We start from the raw sequence: 26520 nt of genomic DNA, 5'->3' as shown, positions 1-26520 counted from the left end.
TTCAATACTTTGAATTGGTTAATAATGTGTACAAATAACAGCCGGCGTGGGAACAGACCACGAGTATCGATTTGTGAAAAAAACATTTAATTTACCACATTTGGACATATAAGGTTTCCGCCCGACAGCAACAATATGATAAATGACATTGTGACGATTGTAAAATGTCTTTTAACAAGGTTGTTAAAATTTAAGTAGATTTGATTTAATTGTGTAATACTAATTAAACCAGAGTTACATCAATAAACCAATACTGTGTAACTATTTGAATGGGCCCCGGGACACTTTGTACAGGAAAATTTGGGTCCCAAAGTCCAAAAGGTTAAGGTTTAACGTACTTGAGGCGGCCGTCAAAGTGAGCGGGAGTGCCAGGCACAATGGTCTTGATGAAGAAGGGCTGCTGGCCGTGACTTTCCTCGTAGCCGCCGACGATGCTGAAGCCCCAGCTCTCATTGTTGCTCTTCTGCAGGACGATGTCCCGGCACCAGTGCATGTGGCTAACATGACAATGGCGATGTTAGCGGAAAGGTTCACCCCAAAAATGCCTTACAATTTGGAATTCAACCAGAATATTTGGGACAAAACAACACTTCTAACGTCACACAACACTTCAAAGTGTATTATGTGCCTTGGCTCAATAAAGTTGGGAAACACTAGTTAGATTATTTATGCTATTGAGTGTTTATGTTGCACTCGCATCGACAGATATTCGAAAATGTATCAGAGGCCAGAAGGCCATATCATATTCCATACATTTTCTTCTCTTTGCATATCCCAATTGTGCCACTTGAGAGCAAAATAATTAGAATTTTATCACTTAAACCATGCAATGCAAATCCAGCCCAAGGGGAGGGGAGGAAGAGTTGTACCTCGGTAAACCCAGCCATCGTGTCCACAGCGCAGTCCAGTTGAAGGTGTCTTCTCGTGTGTCCTCCGCACCGTCTGACCTGTCGCCACAGCCGGCCTCGGCGTCCTCCTGCGAGTCTTCTGAAATAGTCTGGATGACCCGCAGCGCCACCTGGGGCTGAGCAGCCTGCGCCTTCAGCGTGGAAACGGCCTCGCTGTACGTCAGCTGCGTCAGGTCCACGCCGTTGATGCTCAGCAGAACATCACCTGAGGATGCACAGAGGCTCAGAACAGAAGGCACAAGTGGATGAACATATTTACAGTAAACCCCCATCATGTGTGGAGGACAGGAATCAAGCTACTAGCTGCTAAAAAAAAAAAAAAAGCTGAGGATGATTTCCAAAGCAAAAAACAAAAATAGATTTACATAGCAAAACCGCAAATAGGTGGTGCTTGACTGCAACTCAACTATTCCTCTACCTCGTTTGATGGTGCCGTCTCGATGCAGGCATCCGATGGGCTGCACACTGGTGATGTAGACAGGGAGGCGACTGCGGCAGTCTCTCCCACCGGCAATGGTGATGCCCAGGGAAAGGCGAGGCTCCTTCTTCAGGCTCACAGTCTTCTCCTGGCTGGAAAACCCACCAGGAGGATCCTGCATGATTACACAACCAAATTGAGTACACACTTTTCATTTTGGTGCAGACACAAATAAAAGGTACATGGAAGAATGTATTACTTTTTATCATGTAAATCACAATGGCATCAATGCAACAATTTCTTCCAGTATCCAAATTTCAAAACTTCTCCAGTGTACCAGGAAGTAGCCTACTAACTGAAATAAGGTACACATATACCAATTATTGAGCCAAATTTGAGAATCCCCCAATCCACGCCCTCGATCAAAGATTATCTTATGTCTGTAAAACACTGTATTCCAACCTTTACATATTTTACATTTGAAAAATTTCATGGCACAGCACCAAAAAAAAAAAAAAAAAAGTGACAAAACGTATACATATTGAAATAATGATGAATTGTTCTGCCTGTCACTATACATCGCTGATATAGACAGATGAACAAAAATAAAAACATTTGTTCAAGATATCACAAATTTCTTACTAATAAAGTGAGATTGGATCATTTCCCACGCTACGACTGATTACCTCTCACAGCACACTAATGTGGCATGGCTAAGTGGTTGGGAATCACTGCTGTTCAATATTTACGATCGTAAATCATTGGGCTGAGCCATGGACTCTTTGATTGTGATGTAAAACGTAGAGCCACCAAAAATTATAACAGCCGATGTATAGCCTTCATTCGTGTTTACATAGATCATATTTGTATAAATAAATGATATACATGTATTTAACTTATATTTGTATAAATAAATGATATACATGTATTTAACTTTTGTCCAAAGACAACATTTTTTGGAAAGTTTGGCTTCAAACAATCATATCATCAAACCGTAGTCATGCTGATTAGTGCAGCATACACAAGTCCGCTTCACAGTTTTCCGGGTTCCCTCACTTGATGTTCCGCATATAGCAGAGTGCAGTTAAAAATAACCCAGCTAGTGCTACACTGGTGAGATAACAATTTTCATGATGTGGACAACTTTAGAGAGAGGTGGCTCAAAATTAGGCATAGGTGGCTGCATCAGCATCTGTGTACCCCACTGATTACATTTTTACATTAGTCATCACTCGAAGGAGGAGAGTGCCTTTCTGTGTATATGTTGATGAAGCTCTTTGGATCACTCTTGTCATTAAAGCTAAAATTCACAGAGTGGTGCTGCCAATCACATTGAACAATCGCCTTGACTGAAAAGCCTCCGGCAGTAACAAATGTGGAACATGTGAGATGAAGACGACGTGCAAGCTCCCACACTGGTGTCTCGTAATGGAGAAGATGTGTGGAAAGTGACAGCTCCCGGCAGCCTCCTGGCTGAGCTCTACAGACTGTAAACCGTCGAAAGGGAAGCTCGGGGGAGGTGGCGAGGCCTCTTCCTCCGCCTGGCGGGAGGTCCCCTCCCCCTAGTAAGACGAAAAGGCTCCACTCTGCAGGCGAAAGCTAACTGTTACCCACTTTGATCCTCTGCCACCCAAAGAATGAAGGGCCCAAAAACAACAAGGCAGCAGCCCCGCGGTGGCAGACTGAGCAGCACCCCAAGCCTTTTGATCAGGACAGAAGGAAGCCCTCCACGGATGCTTTCATCTCTGCGCTGCGACGCAGGTGTCTGCTCTCAAAGCTTTGCACCCCCAGTTGGGGGGCTGCTATTCTTCCTGCACACGCTGCATGGAAGAACTGAGTGGCCCACGTCACAATTACACTGTATAAACACTAACAATGTCCGGTTTTAGGATAGCACAAGCTGCAGTCAGGAAGCTGGACATAGATGCTGCGAATTAAGCTGTTTCTGAGTGGGACAACCGGGAAAACATTTCAAGTTATGGAGCAATGAGGGGTCAAGAAATGCTGTTTTCCAGTTGAAGCCAAGGTTACAACCATATCTCCCGAACCGGAAACCTTTCCCGCTTTGCATTTGGCTGGATTTACACTGCATGGTTCATGTGGCACAATTTCCATTTTTGTTGGGATATGTGTCATGGTAGCTAGCGTCAAGAGAAAAAAATAACGCATGTAATCAGATACCTTCTGATCGGAATCAGGCCTCTTTCGAATTTGCAAACAAAACATACATATTGGAGGTCTGCCAATGTGAGTGCAGTGACTCACAAACCCCGGTACCAGCTTAACGTCATCAAAACTCTAAATGTTCAATGAAACCAAAATATTTTGTCTAATGAAAGTTTCCTAGCTTAATGCGAATATAACGAGAAAGGCCATAGACGGACTAGCTGTAATTAGCAGAGATTTTACGGTAAATATAAAACTTGAAACAACTGCTACTATTACAGCAACACAGAGAGTTTGGAACGATACTAATAGGCATATATTCTGTATATTCTCTCTCCTCTATGGAAATATTGAATATTAAAATGGCAAAATGTGTTACTGAATTACACGGAAGGGGTTTCCTTTTCTTCTTGCTGCTCATTTTGTTCAACTCTCCTAGTAGAGCTCAGTGCTACCCAGCATGTTGCAGCACAACATGGTTCGACACTGAATGCGCACAACTAAATTAAAACTTCCCTGTATACGGTAAAAACCCATAAAATATGATCACGGCCTAACCCAACTAAACACTAACCTTTATTATTTGTATTATTTATGCATTTGTATTTACTTTGGTGTTGATTAGCCATTTATGTTCAATTTGCACATCTGTATGTGGGTTTTCGTGTAAACACTGCAATTTTGGATATGTGTCACTTGTACATGGATATAGACAGTCAAAAAAAAAAAAAAAAAAAAAGAGATACCTGCAATGGAGACCCAGCCTTTTCATGCCCCTTTTCCACTGCACAGTAGCCCTTCACCTCAGTTCAGTTCTACTTGCCTCAGTTTGTGGTAAATGTTAAAACTGTTCCATATTTACGATCACAAATCTTTGCGTGTGGTCTACACAGAGTTCGGGTTAGGGCTACATTCTCATTTTAAAAATTGTTTAGGATGTTAAAAATTGGTATGTGTGTACTCCGCTTTACACATGTGAAATTGTGGAGTTTGAGGGGTTAACATCTGAAGACGGTTCAGTAGATGTGCATAGAAATGTTCCACCGTACCTTCATGTAGGTGGAGCATCGTCTAAAGTATTGCGGCTCAGGCGCCCTCCTGGTCGCTCGGCCTTGTGGTCCGCCTTCATCTTGAGTCTCTGCTGGCCTCAAGACTACAAAGTTGACACGCACTTCGCTGGCCTGCACAAAGAAAATATTTGCTTTAAGTATACTGTAAAAACCCATAAAAAAACAATTGCTTAAAAAAACAAATCCATGAAATAGCTAGGAAATGAAACATAACCTGCGCTACAGCAGGGAAACACTGTACCTGTATGATCTGGGCAGCACTCTCAGGTGTACCGTGCCTCAGGTCGTGTCCATTGATGGCCAACACTTTGTCGCTGTTCTTCAATTTGCCATCTTTTGCTGCCAACCCTCCCGAAAGCAGATCCAGGATGAAGACACCACTCTCATCTGATTTGCGGATCAGCTTTATGCCGAGCGGTTCCGAGCGTTGACTCTTTGTCAACGTCACCTGCAGTACCGTGCCAGGATTGTGAGCGGAGACCATGTTGCCATGGGCGCCGCCGGACGAAACGGGGTGCTGATCGGAGCTCGCCTCCCTCGGTTTGAAACCTTTCTCCTGCATGACGGTGAGCCTGACGAGGGAAGGCTGGCGCAGCAAGGCGACGGCCCTAGCGTGAAGGACGGATGCCAAGCTGATGTCATTCACCTGGAAACATTGTAGCACAGACAAAAAGAAATTAAAAGCTATATTTACATCAGCAGCACAGGATGGAACAATTAACCCAGATTTGGCTTGTTTCCATTATAGGCTGTGTAGACAGAAGGGCAAGAGTTTCACATATAAAGTTGAGGCTGATTTTTATTTGAAGGTAGGAAACTAAAATGTTGCCGTTTCAGTTACCACATATAATATTTACATAACCAGATTGAACTTTAGCCACCATGCTGAGGGAAGGACATCAAAAATTAAAGTTTGTCAATCAGTGACAGCAGCCACAATAAGTTGAGTGTGTCAACCTGCGGTGCTCACGCCTGCCCGGTAGTAACCACACTTTGCTGCCATGGACACTAAACCAGTTTATCATGAATATCTGCCTTCATATTCCCTACTTTAAAGAGGCATGTTTACAAAACTGGAGGGAATTTGAGGAAGAGTTTTGTACTTCCAGTGGTTGACAGTAATACACACAGATGTTTTTTTTTGTCTCCTAGGAAATTAACATCGTCTAACCTGTATTTTTGATTCAATCAAAAATACAGTCTAGACAATGTTAATTTCCTAAGAGACATAAAAAACATATTTCAAAAATAAGGATATTTCTAAATGACCACAAAACCTTTGACTGGTAATGTATAAATACACTGGTGTTTTCATGGAAAATATGAAATTGTATAGATGCCCCCCAAACTGTTGAACGGTATCATCTGTATACTTGTATATAGTTTTTACTTCAAAAGTACATTAGAGATTTGCTTTTAGAAAAGTGCTTTTATTTTGCCTTCTTTTACTCTGATGTTTGCAGCCATGTCGGCATTGCAAAAGAGATTTTCTTTACCTGGATGGATGAATGAATGAATGTTTTAGATTGGGCAGGATGTTGGGCGAAGTGGTTCGCACATCTGCCTCAGAATTCTGAGGTTGAGGGTTCGAATTTCAGCTCCGGCCTTGCTGTGAGGTTTGCATGTTCATCCGTGCTTACATGGCTTTTCTGCAGGAACACCAGCTTAGCTCCAAATTCCAAAAACATGCATGTTAGGTTCACTGAACAATCTAAATTGTCCACAGGTGTGAATGTGCGTGTGCTTGTTTGTCTATTTGTGCCCTGAGAATAGCTGGCACCCAGCCCAGGGTGTACCCCACCTCTTGCCCACAGTCAGCTGGGACAGGCTCCAGCACACATGTGAGCATAATGAGGAGAAGCGCTATTTAAAAAAGTAAATTAATTAAAAAATTATAAATAAAAAAACATTTTAAAAAAAAAATTAATATCAATGAATGGATGGATAGAATGTTGTAGTCACTTACCTCTACTAGGTACGCTTATCACATGCTTATTTGTCCATTAAAAAAAAATATAATAATAATGACATGCACTGTTGTGATGTTCCTTTCCTTGAGCAGTCACCTTATCGTGGTGGAAGGGTTTGTATGTCCCAATGATCCGAGGAGCTAAGTTGTCTGGGGCTTCACGCCACTGATAGGGTCACCCATGGCAAACAGGTCCTACGTGAGGGACCAGACAAAGCACGGCTCCAAACAATCCTATGACGAAGAAAATCTATGGATCTAGGTTTCCCTTGTCGGGTGTAGTGTGAGCTGGGCGGTGGCCGAAGGCGGGGACCTTGGCGATCCGACCCCGGCTACAGAAGCTGGCTCTAGGGACGTGGAATGTCACCTCTCTGGCAGGGAAGGAGCCCGAGCTGGTGTGTGAGGTTGAGAAGTTCAGACTAGATATAGTCGAGCTCGCCTCCACACACGGCTTGGGCTCTGGTACCAGTCCTCTTGAGAGGGGTTGGACTCTTTTCCACTCAGGAGTTGCCCACGGTGAGAGGCGCCGAGCAGGTGTGGGTATACTTATTGCCCCCCGGCTCGGCGCCTGTACGTTGGGGTTCACCCCTGTGGAAAGGAAGGTAGGCTCCTTCTGCCTTCGGGCGGGGGGACGGGTCCTGACTGTTATTTGTGCCTATGCACCAAATAGCAGTTCAGAGCACCCACCCTTTTTGGAGTACTTAGAGGGGGTGCTGGAGAGCGCTCCCGCTGGGGACGCCATCATTCTGGTGGGGGACTTCAATGCTCACGTGGGCAATGACAGTGAGACCTGGAAGGGCGTGATTGGGACGAACGGCCCCCCCGATCAGAACCCGAGTGGTGTTCTGTTATTGGACTTCTGTGCTCACCACAGATTGTCCATAACGAACACCATGTTCAAACCCACACATGCACTTGGCACCAGGACACCCTAGGTCGCCAATGGAAGATCGCCTTTGTGGTCCTGTCATCGGACTAGTGGCCGCATGTCTTGGACACTCGGGTGAAGAGAGGGGCGGAGCTATCAACTGATGGCTGCGATGATGGGGGAAGATGCCGGTCCGACGTGGCAGGCCCAAACGTATTGTGAGGGTCTGCTGGGAACGTCTGGCAGAATCCCCTGTCAGAAGGAGTTTCAACTCCCACCTCCGGCAGAACTTCACCCACGTCCTGGGGGAGGCGGGGGTTATTGAGTGAGTGGACCATGTTCCGCGCCTCTATTGCCGAGACGGTTGACCGGAGCTGTGGCCGTAAGGTAGTTGGTGCCCGTCGTGGCGGCAATCCCCGAACCGTTTGGTACACATTGCCGGCAGTCAGTCGGACTCGTTTACAGTGAGGGCTGGACTCCGCCAAGGCTGCCCTTTGTCACCGATTCTGTTCATAACTTTTATGGACAGAATTTCTAGGCCCAGCCGAGGCGTAGAGGGGGTCCGGTTTGGTGGCCTCAGAATTGCATCTCTGCTTTTTGCAGATGATGTGGTTCTGTTGGCTTCTTCAGGCTGTGATTTCCAACTCTCACTGGAGCGGTTCGCAGCAGAGTGTGAAGCGGCTGGGATGAGAATCAGCACCTCTACATCTGAGACCATGGTCCTTAGTCGGAAAAGGGTGGAGTGCCTCGTTTTAGGTCAATTAGGATTACCAACATTATTTCTATTTGCTAAATGCCAGAATATTGTGAGAAAGATAAAATGTTTAACAAATAATAAACAATACAGTGTTATGGCAAAATGACAAAAATATAATCTATACTGTATTTTAATATTTAAATAGTCCTTTGCTCTTGTGTGGCCTTTTTCAAATGCATTTAGTAGCTTAGTAGTTTGATGCAACATGTGGTAACTAGGACAGCAATGAGGTAAACAACCTGAGTTGTGTTAGAAAACAATTTTTAATTTTCACTAATGAGTGCACTTCCCTTCTCTCATCCTGTCTTTAACCTCCCTTTACTCTCAAGGACAAGATGAGATAACTTTGTAAATAGATCTCTCTCTTTTCATCATCTCCCTCCCATTTTGGTTTAATACGGCATTGTTCTTCCATGTTCTGCAGAGACGCGAAGCAATTTATAATCTCTCGACTGTCTCTCTCTTTGGAAAGATATCATTAAAGCTACAAAAGACAAGATTGTTTCCTGATTTAATTTCCAAAACAACAGCCACCCAAGGCATGCCAATGTTTTTAGCCATGGCTATATTTATTTTTATTGAATGTTTATTTATAAAGTTGAGTTTTGGTAGTTAAATAAATACAACGTTTCAAAATCAATTAATTATATTTATTAATCGTGATCTCAGTATCAATCAAAATAATCGTGATCATTATTTTTTCCCTAATCGCCCAGCCTTACCCGGAGATATGTGTGACGTCATGGCGACAAGGTCTATACATTTGAGAAGGCTCACTCTCACCTCTAAGATGTGGTCTCCAGGTGCTAGTCGACCGTCACGAGCGGCTTGCGAGTCACGTATGATCTCCTGGATGACGATGTTGCCTAGCGGCGTATCTTTGCCCCCCACGATGCGCAAGCCCAGGTCTTCGTCTGCCTCCTCTCTGAAGAGCTCTACCACATTGGACTCGGCCACTAGGCTAGAGCGAAGTGGCGTGTTGTCTGGCAACGATAAGAACAACAACCACGTGGTCATAAAAACATCTGTCCTGCTTTCCTCCATTTTAAATACCATTTTACAGTGGTGCCTCAAGATATGAGTGACCTGACTTACGAGTTTTGTGAGATACGAGCAGTCAATCGGCCGAGTTTTTGCTTTGATTTAAGAGCCCAAACTTGAGATTAAAAAAAGATGCTTCAAGCTGTTGATTGCCACTACCAGTTGGAGTTTACTCAAAAACTAACCATAAAACATAGAGTTACACTTTTTGTATTTGAAACAACCACATAGTCCCCATCAAGCATACAGTGGAAAACACCACAGCCACACAGGCTAACAATGTAACACACACAAAATAACACCAACCAAGGGTGTTAAAAATGTTTTTAAGCTGTGGATAAGAGATCCATTATGCCAGAGAAGTTACGAAGATACGGTAACGAAGAATATATTCTGCAGAAGACGTGAGCCATTCACACTAATGGAATGTGGAGGGTTTACACAACAGAAGAGTCTGTAAGTTATCTTACAGCCTTATCTTAAGAGAAATTGAAGGTCACGTAAGGGTGCAAATGTTGTTAGTGTATTTGTACGCAATACCATACTGTTGATTGCATGTTTTCTTATTAAAAGACATGTAAAACTAAGGTTTTTGGAACATAACCGCTGACAAGAGATACTGAGCCTTCCTGCTGCATGACAGGAGCACAAAAGGGTGGCGGGGTAGAGTGTGGGAGTGACAGCACAGCACCCGAATGTACTACAGAACGTGTGTGTGTCTGGGTGCATGCGTGTGAGAGACTTGATTACACTTCATAAAACCAGTTAATATTTTAACATTCTCTACTTATCTTTTTCGGACTATTTCACAACAGGGGTCTCAATCATATGGCACGGGGGCCGAAATCGGTCTGCTCGAGGGTACAATCTAGCCCACAGGATGAATTTTAAAGTAAAAATATCCATCCACCCATTTTTCATAGTTTATCCTCACGCTGGGCGAGAAGCGGTGTACACAGTGAACTGGTCGCCAGCCAATCGCAGGGCACATATAAACAAACAACCATTCGGACTCACATTCATACCTACAGGCATTTAGAGTCTTCAATCAACCTACCATGCATGTTTTTGGGATGTGGGAGGAAACCAGAGTACCCAGAGTACCCGGAACAGATTAATTGCATGTTCATTCATTTTAATGGGGAACTATGTTTTGAGATATGAGTGTTTTGAGAGAAGAGCATGGTCACAGAACAAATTTACCTCAAATCTCAAGGCACCACTGTATATTAGAACTTAGTCATGATTAAGATTTACTTTGACTTCAAAATCATGTACTGGCCATCAGTACATGACAGTAGGTAATCTTTAGCTGTACAATTTTACATATTATTCTTAAAGTTGTACGTTATGTGATGACCACCTGCGTGTTGTAATCCTGTTAAAATGTTATTATAGACACTGCAAATTATGACAAGGACTACAACAGTTTACAAACGTTACATGGAACAACTCCAAAGCGATACTGTTCGGTTGCACTTCAAGAGTTTTAAAGTGCTCCACATACGGGTGCATCTCAATAAATCTGCATATTATAAAAAAGTCAATTTATTTCCATCATTAAATAAAAAATATATTATAAAGATCTAGTAAACAGATAGGAAAATACTTTTTCAGAGGGCAAATTTCTAACTAAATTCTACATTAAAAATTATGTTGTTTCTAATGTAATATTTTACATTCTTGAGAATTGTAGGGGTTTCGTAATCATCAAAATTATATCATGAAACATTTCTCTCCATGTAGTGAGTCTATTTAATACAAGTTTCACTTCACAATTGCACTTGAACATTTTCTATAATATTCTAGTTTATTGAGATGCACCTGAGAGTGAGCACACTCCCTTTGAAAAGTAACCTTTGGATTTATTTCTCAGTGAAAACAAGAACAAATATTGATTCTGAAACAATACTCAATGTTGTCCAACTAATCTGTAGGGGCGTGCCCGTTTATGTTGAGCACTGTACTGTACATTGTTGCTTATCATTGATAAGAAAGGGAAAAATACAAATCACCCCATGTTTCCATGTTTCAACTGATGCCTGTACTGAAGCAGAGGTGAAAGGCCTTCAGTTGTAAATAAATAATGTAAATATGACATAATGCAGTGTCAATAGACAGAATGGCACGTGATGTTCGATTTTGTGGTGTACAGATAGGTAAACCAAACAGATCTCATTGAACCAATACACATTGCTTTTACTAGTTAGTGCTGACACTTCCTATGAAAAACACAAAATCATTCAGTTATCTGCACCACTCAATGTGTCAAATAACAATATTGAGATGTGAAGCTACTATTTCTACCTATTTTTTGTACCTCCTATTGGCACATACTACAGTAACTTCCGGTATATCGCCTTTTGTCGTTGACGCCCCTGCTATATGTGGATTTTTAAACGATCACGCTTTATGAGTTTTAAAATAGGCAAGTTCGAATATAGAGTTGCAAGTCTTCAGTGTAGTACCAACATGCTGAGCAGCACTGAGGTCTCTTGTATGTAGATGCAGCGCATTTAAGAGCAAGAAGAGGCAGAGAAGGTCCCCTACTAAGCTGCAGTAATAGTTATCGTTCCCACATAGCAGAGAGAATATGAGTATTGTTGTGTGCTCTGTATGTGTTTCTGCTCCATGTGTCGATGACATCTATGCTCATTTCCATTACCCTATCTATGGGATTTTGCATTATATGGTTAGCATTAAGCTAGTGGACTTTTGTTAAGACAAAATTAAATCATCTGGTTGAAAATTTTAGTGTTAAAATACACAATGTTTAATTTTCTTGTACTGCCTGTGTCACTCCTCCATCTGTGTTGAAGAAGCTTTACAGGTTTACAATTATGGTAACATCTATGCTAATTTCTGTTAGCCTGTCTATGGTGTTTCACATTATATGTTGGCATTAAGCTAGCAGACTTTTTATATGGTTTGGTTTAACATTTTTGCTTTTAAATTGTCTTTTGGCTTTATGTGTCAGTTTTACAATAAACCTCCACAAGCAGTGACAAATTAACAGCTGAAAGCAAGCACACTTTTGACTGTTATTTGGAGAACTCTGCAAATGAGTCTTTTGTTTTCCTCAGTGATGTTATATGATAGTCTCCCATTTCTTGACTGTGAGAGAGTGAAAACAGACACTAAAGGCTTCTTTATACTCGCGCGGACGGCGACCGCACTGACGTCACTGCGCCATGGTATGCTATGTAGAACCAAGGGCACGCTGGTACGTCATCGCAGCACGTGACTAAAACGGACCAATCGCGAGAGATTATATCCGCGCCGTTCGACGCGAAGCAACTATTTTTGTCGGGTGTGCGGCAAGCTATGCAGACGTGCTGCGCGGGGCAATTCGTCGGTCACGTGATGCATTGTGGGCGTTGGGGGCCGTGTGACCGCGGGAGTATAAAGAGGCCTTAAGAAAAGGCACTAGGTTTAACCATTTAAATCGTGTGAGAGAGGTAAAACAAAAGTTGAGTTAGGGTTAATAACCTGGGTCTGGAACATATCTGAACTACATCATAACTAGACGTAGTTCGAGACAGGCTTGCAAGAAGCTGGTTGTAATTTTCCAGTCAAAGGGTGTCTGGTAAGAACAACTGTGATGTGCTGCGTGTTCCTGCAGCTACACTAATGATTCACCCGTGGCAGACTTGGGGATTCAACAATCAGCAATTCTAATGCGTCTACAATCACTCCCCATAGACGTGGGATGGGCACATCAGTGAGATCATTTCTAGCCAACTCAGCTAAACATTAGCCAATCATGAGGGAAAGACTTATGCAATAGAAGCTTTTTGATGACAAGTACTCCATACCATCCTCATTTTCTTCATAGGCAGGGTTAATGAGTCCAGGATCGGGCAGGTCTCTGGTGGCGCTGCGTGGCGGCGTTTCTGCATGCTTAGCATCAGCAAACAGCTCGCCGTCGCCTTTACGCCCCTTCAGTTCATTCCACGAAGGCCTCTTTCTCTTCTCCGCTTCCTCCCGGAGTCTCCTGAAAGGGGGACATCTGGGCAAAGACAGAGAATATGCTCAGGGAGAAGTGATGACTGATCACTGGCTTTTAAATAAATAAATGGAAATGGCAGCATTACGAGGTCCAAGGGTGGACATAAAAACGGAGAGGAAAAACATGATAAATATCCTTAAATGTTACAAATATGCGTGTCAAGTTCATTCGAGTGCACAGAAGACTGTGTCCGCTCGAGTGTGGAAAGGTGTTTGCGCATTTACTCTATCCTTAATATCTAGCTTAAAGTTCAGGTACTGGTACATGCTTTGTCCTCACTAGCAAAAAAATTCGCACACTAGTAGAACAACTTTGTCTTATGGTTTTTTGCACTACTAGTGCCACTTTCGGCCTACTAATGCAGAATTAACCCTTACTAGTAAACTATTGTGCTGCACTAATACTACTACTAGACCCAACTAGTATACATGTGTCACACACTAGTAGCCCTCTTATCAAAGATATATATATAAAAAAAATGCTCAAACATCTTTCCATATAGCCGTTTGAGCATTTATATGATGTCCTCGATATCCAGCTTAAGGTCCATGTCGTAGTACGCTCTGTGCCCTCCCTCGTAAAACCATTCAGTGCACTGTGTCTTACTGGAAATGTTTTTTTTTCCATGACTGCCTTCCACTACTGTATGACATCCCTGCACACTAGTAGGACAACTTTCAAATACTAGTAGGACAAGTTACTAGTGAGGCAAAACTACTAGTGGGCATTTTGGTACTACTAGTAGGGTCCAGGAGGCTACTAGTATGTGACACATTATAGCTAGTTGGGCCTCGTAGTGTTACGAGTGCAATAATATTGTTTACTCGTAAGGCTTAATTGCGTATTCTACAACAGAGCCCTAGTCATTCCTAGTAGTCCTACTACTTTAAGGTCTATGTGCGCTGAAGTGTCTTACTAGTAAAGACAAAGATTATCCTAGTATGTGGACCTTAAGATGGACATCAAGGATGTGGAATAAAAACTCAAACTGCTTTCCATACTTTAGTCTGCTTGTTCCTCATATCCGAACTTTGCCCCCCCTTGGTTGTTTGCACAGAGCGGCTGCTGCCTGCCAACCACAACAAGCTGCGTCATCACGGCCGACCTCAGACATAAGCACCTCGCTGACCATGTGGATAGCAAGGCCAGTGATTTATAGTTCGCCTCAAACTCTGAAACCTCAAGTTTTGCATGTCTCAGAGGAAGTGATTGTGCATTTGTGATGGTGATGTTACACAATCAAACATACTTGTAGCAGCCAAAGCAGGTCTCATATTTTTACTGTACATACACCACTCTTCTGTTAATGTATTTTTTTTTTTTTTAGTATTCTATGAAGTGGAGCACAATGGCACACTTTTTATAATACACACACTCTTACATAATCTATGGCTGTGTTGGGACTCCCTCCCTTTCCACAATACAGTGCTCTATTGGAGTGGGGGGCTGTCAGTTTGCATAAATGTAAGTGTACCTAATGATGTGACCAGTGAATTTGCTGTATAATGCATTAAATTACAAATAAGCTTGCAGGCTTTTTAGCAGCTGATGAGAGAAGATCAATACCACTCTCGTCTCGTGTCTATTAGCATTAAAATACAGCCATCAACCTTAGTTTAGCATTAAACAGCAATCAGGCTGAAGCTAAATCTGTCTGTTTGATTTCTTCAATAAATGTCCAGACATGTTGCCTAGCAACCAGCAGGAAATGTCAAGGAAGTTACTGTCCCTCAGCTGAGAAGCTGTGTGCCTCATAACTACCCCAGGATTATACACATGCATTTAAATGTGTGACTTTGGTGCACCTTAGACATCATATAGTAGAAACATTAGCCCATTTGTACGTATTTATGCTAAACTAAGAAGCTGCAGGATTTGGCTTTAATATTTAACTGCTAAATCTTCTTTCCTCAACATCGGCAAGAAGGAGTGTATTTTTCCAAATGCATCACTATTAGCTTGTTATGCACTTGCTCTCTACACCTCAACTTATTTGGTAATTGTTTGACATTTTCTGATTGTAAGTTATGTTAGTTTAGTTGACCCATTTTGTACTTTTTAATTCTGTGGGACACCTTTTGTATAAGGGGACTGCAACTACATATATCACACTTTTGCTTGATTCTGTGTAAAAGGAAAAGGTGAATACATCCTGGAGCTTCTATGATGTGCACTGTAGTGCCAATTGCGCTGGAGAGAGATTTAAAAAAACTAAGGGAACTTTTATATGGACGGTTTAAAAACTGAGGTATAAGCCCTTTAACAAATGCGCTGTTTATTTTTCTTCAAGCTTGGGAAATCACCTTTTTGGGGCCTCAACATGGCCGAATAAACGAAAGCTCACCAATTTTTGAAGGTGTATCTATCCTGGAGAAAGTGTTTGTATTTTAGGGTTTTCCAACACAACCCCACACAACTCACTCAGTAGCGCCGCCTGGAAAGTTTGAAAACATTATCCCCCAAGGCCAGTTTTTATTGATCGACACGAAAGGATTTTGGGCCATTTTGGTTTAAAGCAGCCATTTTGGGGGCAACCTCCAGGGCAGATACATTGAAGAACTCCTACTAGGGAATTCACCCAATATGTCGATGTGTTTTCACTTATTTCTCTTTTGTACTGTATTTATTTTTAACTACACACTAATAAGAACAAGGCAAACGTAACTCGGTTCTGGGGCTTGAAATAATTAATTCTATTTGCATTCATTTCAATGGGACACAGCTTCGGTTCGCAAATATTTCAGTTTGTGAACAGTCTCATCAGGGGTAAACTCAACAGTTGGGTCACTTGTATCTCAAGGCACCACTGTATTATTATTATTATTATTATTATTATTATTATTAAAACAAATGGACTAATACTGCTGGCATTTTCTGTCAATCTTTAGCTGACTTATCAAACAAGCCAGAGGAGTGGTACCTATTGTGTAGATGAGGTTGAAGTTCACAGCGTTGCATCTGCTGCTGGCACTCGGCATAGTATGGACACATCACAGCCAGCTTGTCCAGCAGGTTCCTAACCAACAGGGTGGAGGGCCGACACTGGTGCAGCTGCAGCCTTTGCCGGTCCACAGGGCAAAAGTCCTTATCTTTCAAGAAGCTGCTTAGACAGTCAAAGCAGTAAGTGTGTCCACAGGGGGTGTCCATGGGTTTGATGAGGGGCTGCAGACAGATGTGGCACACCAGCTCGTCATCCACATCTTCAGGATACTCGTACAGGTGGCTTTCCTGGCCCTCATGCTGCTGCCCACACTCCTTGCAGACCCTCGCCCATGACAAGCCTGCGATCTTGGTTTCTGCTGTAGACATTGTCCCACTGAAATCCTCAAAATCAGCTTGTTCAAGTGAGGTGAATCCAGTCAGACGGTCAGTGTACGGTAAAGGTTTCACCACGTCACCTCCATGACTTCATGTCCTGCGGACAGAGAAAACACAGTGTGGTGTAATGAGCCGGTTTAAAAGCTGCTCCTGCTCATGGCGGCCACAGGAAATGACAAATCAACCGAGCGATAGCAACATGGCAGCGAACGGCAGCTGCTTCCTCTCAGCGGGCTTCCTGAGGGACAAAAGGAATTCTCATTTCAGCTGAAAAAAAAAAGTCACTCTATATTCCATGGGAGGAGCTAAACTATCAAATGAGGGAGAGAGTGGATTGAAGTCAAACCTGTGCTACAACGAAGGAACAAAGCACAATGCTACGAGAGAGCATGAGGTTTGAATGAAGTGGTCAGCAGTGGAGGTCCTGTCACTTATGCCCCATTGGACCCAATCAGCACTGGTCTTGCTCTCTTTGTGCACCACGTAATCCCCTTAAATTCTCCGTCAGAAAAAGAATGCTGAATAGGAACACATTCTTGGTACAAACTTATGACCTCCTAGAACAGATACAGTACGAACACATACAGTAACCTACAGTACTTTTCCTGTCATGGAGCTCACAAAATGTTTGCGATGACACAATGTGCAGTCAACAGGATTGGGACAGACCTCTCTATTAATGACTACAGAACCACCGCTATATCACAGTACTTCATTCCCCAGCCTGCTATATCATAGATTTTATTTTTTATTTTTTTAATTGTTTTATGGTTTTTACAGTCTACAGTTTTCCTTCGCCATATCACGGTTCAACTATTGTGCATTCAGTGCATTCATTTTTTTTTCATATTCATATCAGGCATAATGTGCCAAATTGCAGCATTGTGACGGTATGCTGTAATTTCTTCGTGATAAAATAATTGCCTGGCGTCCAGTTCGGGTGTATCCCGCCTCTCGCCCGAAGATAGCTGGGATAGGCTCCAGCACACCCGCGACCCTAGTGAGGATAAGTGGAACGGAGGATGAATGAATGAATGAAATGCTTCCTATCCTAAAACAAAACTGTAAAACAAAGAAAAAAGTACAGTACAGTACTACTGTGCATTACCCGTATGTTTAAAACTTTAAAAGGTGTATTTATAGTATAGAAAGTGTTTATAAGAGGATGGTGGGGGTTAGGAGGAGTGTGGGGAAGATTATAAGAGTTTGGGAAGGTTCATATAAAATCTGTATTAATAATAAAAAAACGTGGTCGCTACTTCGCGGATTTCACCTGTTGTGGGAGTGGTCCGGAACCTAAGCCCCGATAAACGAGGGATTACTGTACAGGCAAGTCAGAATTTAGAGTTCTTCTTCAGTGTAGTATCGCATTGTGCCACAACATGCCAGGCAGCATTGAGCTCTGCTGGAATACATTCCATATAATTAAGAGCAAGAAGAGGACCCCCCCTTCATTGTAATATAGTGCCACGATTTGTCATTTTGATATTCATTGTTCCCACAGAGCAGAGAGAATATATGCTTGTCCAGGTATGAGCCAGTATCAGGTTCTGATGATTCTGATAACCTTGAGTAAAACAAAAATAATAATCACAGTAACATAGTATTGTAATTACAGCACTAAAATGTATTATTTTGCACATTGAAGACAATCTATTTTATTTTTAAACAAAATACTGTATAGAATATTTGGCACAGTAATAAACGCGTTCCAAGTTAAAATAAATAAATAACATTCTTAGTAAATCACAATGTCTTATCACTGGTGAGCTATTTTTACAACAGACCCACAGGCTACTCATGTGGTTCTTGGGGGCTACCTGGTGCCAGCAGGCACAATGTGGGTGATCCCTTCTATTACATAGTGCTAGACACACTGGCACCTTTTTTTCTGGCTTTGTATTGTTGATAAAATTTCAATGTGTCCAGATTTTTCTCTTTTTCTTGCTGGTGTCACTCATTTTCTTAACTATTCCTTATCAGCGTGCTTGTATCACGTGTCTCCCTTCCTCCCTCCTACGTGCACCGTGTGTGTACTGCTGACCTTCCCCAATTTGCTCAGCTGGGAAGGGGATAAAAGAGCTCAGGCGGTGCTCCTCATTAGCTTCAAAGAGCCTGCTTGTTTAGTTTGTGACAATCTCGTCTTTGCAACCAGTTAATCATATTGCAGTAGGACGACACCGCTCCCCCGCCCCTCAAAAAAAGCTCATTACCGGTGACGATTTCCGTAACACTGATGTTAATTTCTGTTACCCCGTCTATGGCATTTTGTATTATGTTAGCAATAAAATAGGAGAATTTTGTAAAGGAAATTATATGGTTTGATTTTTGACAGCAAGAGAGTGAGAAAAGAAAAAAAATTATCCTTAGCACGATAATTCTAAAAAGTGAGTTTCAATAACTTGTGTTTTAATAAGAATGTCTTAAAATTGCTTGGGAGGGATAAAACTATTTTAAAAGTTTTTTCTGGGTCTCGCCATATGACAGATTTTTACCTATTGCGGGAGGGTTTAGAACGGATTTCCCGTAATAAATGGGGTTCACTGTACTTGTCTTTGTCCTTTCATGCAACACACAAACTGCACGTAGCAACAGCATTGGAATTTGGAACACATATCTCAATTGTTGAATACATCAGTCATTATGACATTTTGGATAAGCCCATGCTTCTGACTTTGTAGGAGCAGACTTGGAGAAGTTCAAAGTGGATGAAATGGAAAAGAGATTGCAAGACAGGCCCTCTCTCAGGACCAACATCAGTGACCTCGGGCCTTCCAAATGTTCACAGAGAGAAGACAAAAATTCTCTCAGAAACACTCCCAACATATTGTAGGTGTCTTCCGAAAAAAATGGAAACTGTTCTAGCTGCAATAAAATAATTAATTTATTATTTTAACTTCTGTGTGCGGTTCCTGTGGTTGTGCCCAAATACGGAATTCTGTTTCTACAGCGGCGACGTAACATGAATTTGTAAAAACTTCTGAATGCACCGAGGCCTATCAGTAAGGCCTGCCACGCACCGCGCAACATTGAACAAAAATGACAGTTGGCGACTCACACTCGCACATTGAATGATTGAGCCCTGCACATCTACCGATACGCTTCGAGAGAAAACTGCGACCCAGTATTGCGTTTTGAGGCTCCACATACCATATACTCTACTGTACTGTAGCACTTTTATTAAACCATAAAAAGATAGAAGCGGGTTGCCAGAAAAAAATATTTTGAGAGGCTGTCTTGCCCCATTCACCGATTGTACCCGATGCAATAAGTACATTGCTCACGTGCATTTTGGTGGCAGAGACCGCACACTTCACTATTTCATCCACAGGTACATTTAACACAAATATTTTACTTTTTTTTTTTTTGTGTGAAAGCATTTGTGCATTTTTTTGATTGGCTGTTAAATCTGCAACGTTGCAATGCAGCGCACCAGCAATTCAAAAACGTCAGCCACTTATGAAAACTAGTTGTCCAACTCCGTACGCTGCGCCTGAGTTCAGTCAGGTTCTGCCACATCGCTCGGTGTGCAGCGGGCTTAATGATGAGAGGCAGGGTACACCCTGAACTTGTCACAAGCCAATTGAAGCTAACCTAATTACAGTAAATATTTGTATGAAATTTTTTTTGGTCATAAATATAAAACAAATCAGTAAGGCAGTAATTGAGAGTGCCTTCTTATGCCATGTAATCATGTATTCTTACGCCATCCAACAAACTACTAATATGCGCAGTTTGTAACTTCGAAACCACACATGACAGGACTGTCATAAACTGAGGACCTCTTGTATGTGTCCACAAAGCGCATGTGAAAGGAACAATCATGGAAAACGATCCATAAAAAGAATTTTAATTATTCAACTACTCATAAATGCTACAGTAAGAGCACAAGTACTGGTAAAGTTGCTGTAAAAGCTTGAGCTTAACGTGGAGTTTGAACGCTGCTTTGTTATTTGTTCAGACTTGCTCACACATTGGCAAGAAACAACTACCTAGAGTTTTCTCTCTCGAGGAGTACAGTCTTGAAGTTCCCCAACCCCCATCTAGTGCTATTATCCTTGTATTGTACTCACCAGAGATGGTATCTCCGAGGTGGAGTGGGAAGCAGCTAAAGCATACAAACCACGAGACTCTAACCTAACAGCTGCCTCCAGCCTCAATGAAACCAGAGCCCTCCCTCTCCTGCACACCATCACGATAATGTGTGGGCGTGCATGCACGTGTGTGCGCCTGAGTGTGGAATAATACTTGTGTGCTGCACAGGGTAAGGAATGCAATGGTGATTTGGTGTAACTAGGCAGAGTGGAGCTCGGCCGAGAGCGAAGTGTTTCTCTTGTCAGTGGCCGTAAGTAATTTGTGCGCGAGTGTGTCTGTGGGGTGGAGGTTTGCTGATATTGCACGATCTCAGGTGAAGTATACTGAATGACTTGATTGCAAGCAAGTCTGATTTGTCACACACGATGGCATTGGTGACACAGGCGGTCTCTTTTTTTTCCCCACTTTGTACAACTAATACCTGCTCTTGCAGTGGATACTGTTCATAGATCCTGTGACACACACATACAGCAACACCCAAACTCACCCAGGCTGCTATCATTACAGAGGGCGGTGCAAAAGAAGGTACAATGAACCCATTTATCATGGGGTATATGTTCCAGGCCCTCCTCACGATAGGTGAAAATCTGCGATATGGAGAGACCATACCAAAAACATTTTTCTAATCCTATAATTTTACCCCTCTCACACATTTAAAATTACTGAAACATACTAAAGTATTCCTTACCTCTGTTGTCACTCGCTTGCTGTCAAAAAAAAAAAAAAATAATAAAAATAAAATGAGAGACTATAGTATAATACATATACTTTGAGGAAACCTAAATAAGAAGCCTTTCATGGTTACAAGGTGTAGGTAGTATAAATACACTGGTTTTCTTGGCAGATAATATAAGTGACATGTACTCCATGTCAAAGAGTCAAGGCGATGTCACTGTCTTAAAATGATGTCACAAGAATCAAAGTAAAATGCCTTAGATGGTACTCTGCTCAGACTTGGGAGACAGGACGTATTGCAATGAATATATAGTTATAGGAAAAATTATGTCAACCCTTTGGAATTTCTTAAATTTCTGCATAAATTGGTCATCCAATAACAAAACACCGCTCGGGGACTACTGGGGCCTTTTTGGCCAGTGGGACTCCCTCGTTCTTCTGGGGGACTTCAACGCTAACCTAGGCAATGACAGTGAGACCTGAAAGGGCGCGATTGGGAAGAATGGCCCCCTCGATCAGAAACCGAGCGGTGTTCTGTTATTGGACTTCTGTGCTCATCACAGATAGTCCGTAACGAACACCATGTTCAAGCATAAGGGTGTCCACACGTACACTTGGCACCAGGACACCCTAGGCCACAGTTCGATGATCGAGTTTGTGGTCGTGTCTTCAGACTTGCGGCTGCATGTCTTGGTCACTCGGGTGGAGAGAGGGGCGAAGCTGTCAACCGATCCCCACCTCATGGGGTGTTGGCTCTGATGGTGGGGGAAGATATTGGTCTAACCTGGTAGACTGAAACGTATTGTGAGGGTCTGCTGAGAATGTCTGGAAGAGTCCTCTGTCAGAAGTAGTTTTAACTCCCACCACCAGCAGAATTTCGACCACATCCCAAAGGAGGCGGGGACATTGAGTCTTGGTGAACTATGTTTCACGCCTGCTTTGTTGAAGTGGCCGAATGGAGCTGTGGGAATAAAGTGGCGGGTGTCTGTCATGGCGGCAATCCCCGAACCCATTGGTGGACACCACAAGTAAGGGATGCCGTCAAGCTGAAGGAGGAGTCTTAACAAGCCTTTTAGCCAGTGGGACTCCGGAGACAGCTGATGGGTACAGGCTGGCCAAACTGAATTCACCTTTGGTGGTCGCTGAGGCAAAAACACGGGCGTGGGAAGAGTTCAGTGAGGCCATTGAGAAGGACCTCCGGACGGCTTCGAGGAAATTCTGGTCCACCATCCAGCGTCTCAGAAGGTGGGAATAGTGCACCGGCAACACTGTGTATAGTGGGGACAGGGTGCTGCTGACCTCAACTCGGGATGTTGTGAGTCGGTGGGCCGAATACTTCAAAGACCTCCTCAATTCCACAGACATGCCTTCATATGAGGAAGTCTGGGGACTCTGAGGTGGGTTCTTCCATCTCAGGGGTTGAAGTCACCGAGGTGGTTAAAAAGCTCCTCGGTTGCAGGACCCCAGAGGGGGATGAGATCCGCCCTAAAGGCTCTGGATGTTGTGGGGCTATCTTGGCTGACACGCCTCTGCAACACTGCGTGGACATCGGGGACAAGGCAGGGTGTGTTCCAACAATAGGGGTCTCTCCTCAGCCTTCTTGGTAAGGTCTATTCAGGGGTTCTGGAGAGGAGGGTTCGTCTGGTAGTGCGAAGTGTTAAGCGGCTGGGATGAAAATAAGCACTTCAATCGCTGAGGCTATGGTCCTCAGTCGGAAAACAGTGGCGTGCCCTCTCCGGGTCGAGGAAAATATCCCACCCCAAGTAGAGGAGTTCAAGTACCTCGGGTCTTGTTCACGAGCGAGGGAACAACGGAGCAGGAGATTGATAGACGGAGAGGTGCAGCGTCTGCCGTGATGCAGACTCTGTATCTGTCGGTCGTGGTGAAGCAGGAGCTGAGCCGAAAGGAAAAACTCTCGATTTACCAGTCGATATACGTTCCTACCCTCACTTATGGTCATGAGCTGTGGGCCATGACCTAAACAACAAGATCGCAGATACAACTGGCCAAAATGACCTTCCTCTGCAGGGTGTCCAGGCTCTCCCTTAGAGATAGGCTGAGAAGTTTGGTCATCCAGGAGGGACTCCGACTCAAGCCGCTGCTCCTCCGCATTGAGAGGAGCCGAAGAAAATGGATGGATGGACAAAAATTCACAATACAGGGAGGAACAAGTAAGTCAACCCCTGGACCTTCATTTGGCAGCAATAACCTCAACCAGCAATTGTCACAGTTGAATGTGACAATGACATCATGCAGTCTCGGACCAATCCTAGCTTCATCTCAGTGAATGAGGTCTGTTCGGAAATTCAGTCCGATGCGCCCTTCACGCCACGAGACCGCGGCACCCAAAGATAGAATATGCTCCACTTTCTATAACTTTACTAATGATCGTCTTGGCTATTGCTAGGGATATGTCAGTACATCCGGCATATTGAATGTGTCAGTTTTACTTGTATCGAGTGGCACAAAAACCAACAACGGTCTTGGTTACCAAAGGTTCCAAGGTGCGAAGAGCATGCCCTGAGTGAACTTCCCAACACACCCTATGTTGATATGTTGTGCGTTTGTTGTTTACAGCTGTCTGTTGTAGAAGCGAATACATATTCGGTGAGTACACTACTGCTGCGGTCATATACCATATTCAAATTAAGGAGAAGAGTGATCCAATCAGTACAAAAGATATTTACATATCACATATTAATGAGAAATCTGTCCGTCTCCTCTGCCAGGCTTAAAAGACCAACGAGAATAGCTTTAAAAACAACATCCTGGGCATTTCCAACCCAAATTATCTTGCAAACCCGAGGAGGACAACAACAAAGATTATTAAAAATAAATAATAAATAAATAAAAAATATATAATAATTTGATGGCCCCTTATATAAACGTTGCACCTTATGTTTTAGACTTTTTACGTACAGTATTTTAAAAAACATTTTTTCAAGACGATGCGACGTCAAGTGCAAAACAAAACATTAAAGCTGCCCCAATTTGAGCCAGGAAAAACCCTGGTGCGGGTAATGGTCTGGTTAGCAGCATTACCAACTGCAAGTGGTCCCTATCAGAGTTAAATTACATGATCAGTTTTAAGACCTGAAAATGGTTTCTGAAAAAGCTTGTTCCATCCTTCTTTTCATGCACCTTAGTTGAGTATTTCACTCAGGTAGACAAACCTAAGCAAGGACTGCTTTAGCCTCGAGGTGTTGTCTTTTGCCTTAACGAGCAAACGCCTTATCCAAATCAAATACCTTGCAATCATGTGACGGTATAAGCTTTTTCCAGTGCATGGAAGGGGGAGAACGTTGTTAGTCCGACACTGTCCTCAGGTCTCACAAGAGATAACGAGTCTGAGCCCGACCACTTGCTATGACTGTGTGTATGAGTGAGTCACATCTCGCCACACCCTCACAAACGTATGTGATGCCAAGCCAGGCAAATGATTTCACCAGTCTGTGAGACAGTCGATGCGTCAAGTTTGGAATTACCAGCAAAGGAAATTACACACAATGGAAAAAGTGTAAAAATGTCTGAACCATCCATCTATCTTGAATACCACTTACCACTTGTTGGTGTGCTGGAGCCTTCCTCAGCTGAGTTTGGGTGAGGGGCGGGGTCTAGCCTGGACTGGTCGTCAGCTAATCGCAGGGCAAAAATAGGCAAACACCCATTCATACTAACAGCTATGGACAATTTAGAGTCTTCAATTAATCTAATAAACATGTTTTTGCAGTGTGGGAGGATACTGGATTACCTGGAGAAAGCCCTCGCAAGCACAGGGAAAATATTCAAATCCTGCACAGGAAGCTCAGAGCAATTTGGGCCCCCAACCTTAGAACTGTGAACTGGATGTGCTAACCACTTTCATCCCCTGTGCTACCATGTCATAACCACTGTAACATTAATATGTTAAAACAATAAAACATTATTTAAACTGCCCTGTGATTGGCTGGCGATCAGACCGGGGTTTACCCTGCCTCTCGCCCAACTTGAACTCCCCTATGACCAAAGTAAGATAAAGTGGTATAAAAAATGGATGGCTGTACTCTTTATAATCTCTCTTAACTTTAATGATGCATTACTTCCTAAAATAAAAGTTGAGTTGCAAATATCTCTTAAATGTCACATATGTAAAAAGAAGGACATCGCTGTAAAATTTTAAATCAGTTAAACTGAAAAAGTTTTTTAAACTCAAACTTTTTGTGCGACTCAAGGCAAATTTTAGTTCAGTGCAACATTGTATAAGGCTGTATTTTTAAATATCACTGTAGAATTGTCAAAGTGGAGTTTGCATGGGTGTGAATGCAGTGTGAATGGTTGTTTGTTTATGTGTGCCCTGCAATTGGCTGGCAACCAGTTCAGGGTGTACTCCGCCTCCTTCCCGATGATAGCTGGGATAGGCTCCAGCACTCCCGCGACCCTTGTGAGGAGAAGCGGCTCGGAAAATGGATGGATGCATGGATGGATGGATGGAAAATTGATTAAACCAAGAAGTACATCAGTATTTGAAGATGGCATAATAAAGTGAAAAGTTTAAACAGGTCAGATTTTATCAAGGGACATTTCATTTTCTTGTCTATTTAACCGGGTAAATCTACTGTAAATAGAGTAAAATCCAAGTCATATTCAGAAGATATTATATAGACAAGGTGGCAGGCTATTTATCAACTAAATGGATTTAATTATAAAAGAAAGCTGTACAATTGGATGCACTTCGAAACAGCTTAGATTATGCCTGCTAATGTCACAACAATTTAATTGATCAAACTTTTAGTCCTGCATCATGGTTCACCTTTCGCACCCCTGCTATATTGCTGATAGCCAAGCACATTTTTTTTAATGGGTTTTTGCTATATACAGGCAATTTAGAATTTAGTACCTCTACTGGAAAACATGCAGTGTAAACAGAGGAAGAAGAAGAGCAAGAAGAAGAAAAAGAAGCCACTTAACTAAACTACAGTTATAGTTGTTTTCCCCACGGAGCAGACAATATATGCCTGTGAATATGGTCCATGCACTATACGTGTTGCTGCTCTGTGTGTGGAAAAGTAGCAGTTTTGTAAATATTCATAATTACTGTAACATCTATGCTAAATTCTCTTAGACATCCATTTCATTTAGCATTTTAAGTTAGCATTAAGCTAGCAGATGAAATGATATGGTTTGGTTAAACATTTTTCTGTTTAATGTTTGTTATATTTTCTTCACTGGGAGTGACAACTTGAGACA

At 42.7% G+C, this 26520-nt stretch overlaps 1 protein-coding gene across 2 annotated transcripts in view; it reads right to left on the bottom strand.

Annotated features, from left to right (window-relative positions):
* Positions 1–26520, bottom strand: part of lnx2b (ligand of numb-protein X 2b) — a 31803-nt gene that overhangs the window by 4111 nt on the left and 1172 nt on the right. Inside the window, exons 1-9 of one of the 2 annotated variants that reach the window (XM_061686612.1) lie at positions 20598–20676; positions 16127–16621; positions 13013–13206; positions 8940–9139; positions 4804–5208; positions 4542–4673; positions 1327–1501; positions 870–1113; positions 339–497 (exon numbers count right to left, since the gene is read on the bottom strand). In XM_061686612.1, the coding sequence (XP_061542596.1) occupies positions 339–497; positions 870–1113; positions 1327–1501; positions 4542–4673; positions 4804–5208; positions 8940–9139; positions 13013–13206; positions 16127–16515 (1898 nt within the window). In that variant the 5' untranslated portion in view covers positions 16516–16621; positions 20598–20676. Of the gene's footprint in view, positions 1–338; positions 498–869; positions 1114–1326; positions 1502–4541; positions 4674–4803; positions 5209–8939; positions 9140–13012; positions 13207–16126; positions 16622–20597; positions 20677–26520 lie in introns of those variants that run through there. The other variant, XM_061686611.1, reaches the window with a different exon arrangement.

Source organism: Phycodurus eques, chromosome 9 (genome assembly GCF_024500275.1).
Source record: "Phycodurus eques isolate BA_2022a chromosome 9, UOR_Pequ_1.1, whole genome shotgun sequence".
NCBI lineage: Eukaryota > Metazoa > Chordata > Actinopteri > Syngnathiformes > Syngnathidae > Phycodurus > Phycodurus eques.
The sequence above is the reverse complement of the archived record's forward strand: the minus strand, read 5'-3'. Positions and strand labels throughout refer to the sequence as shown.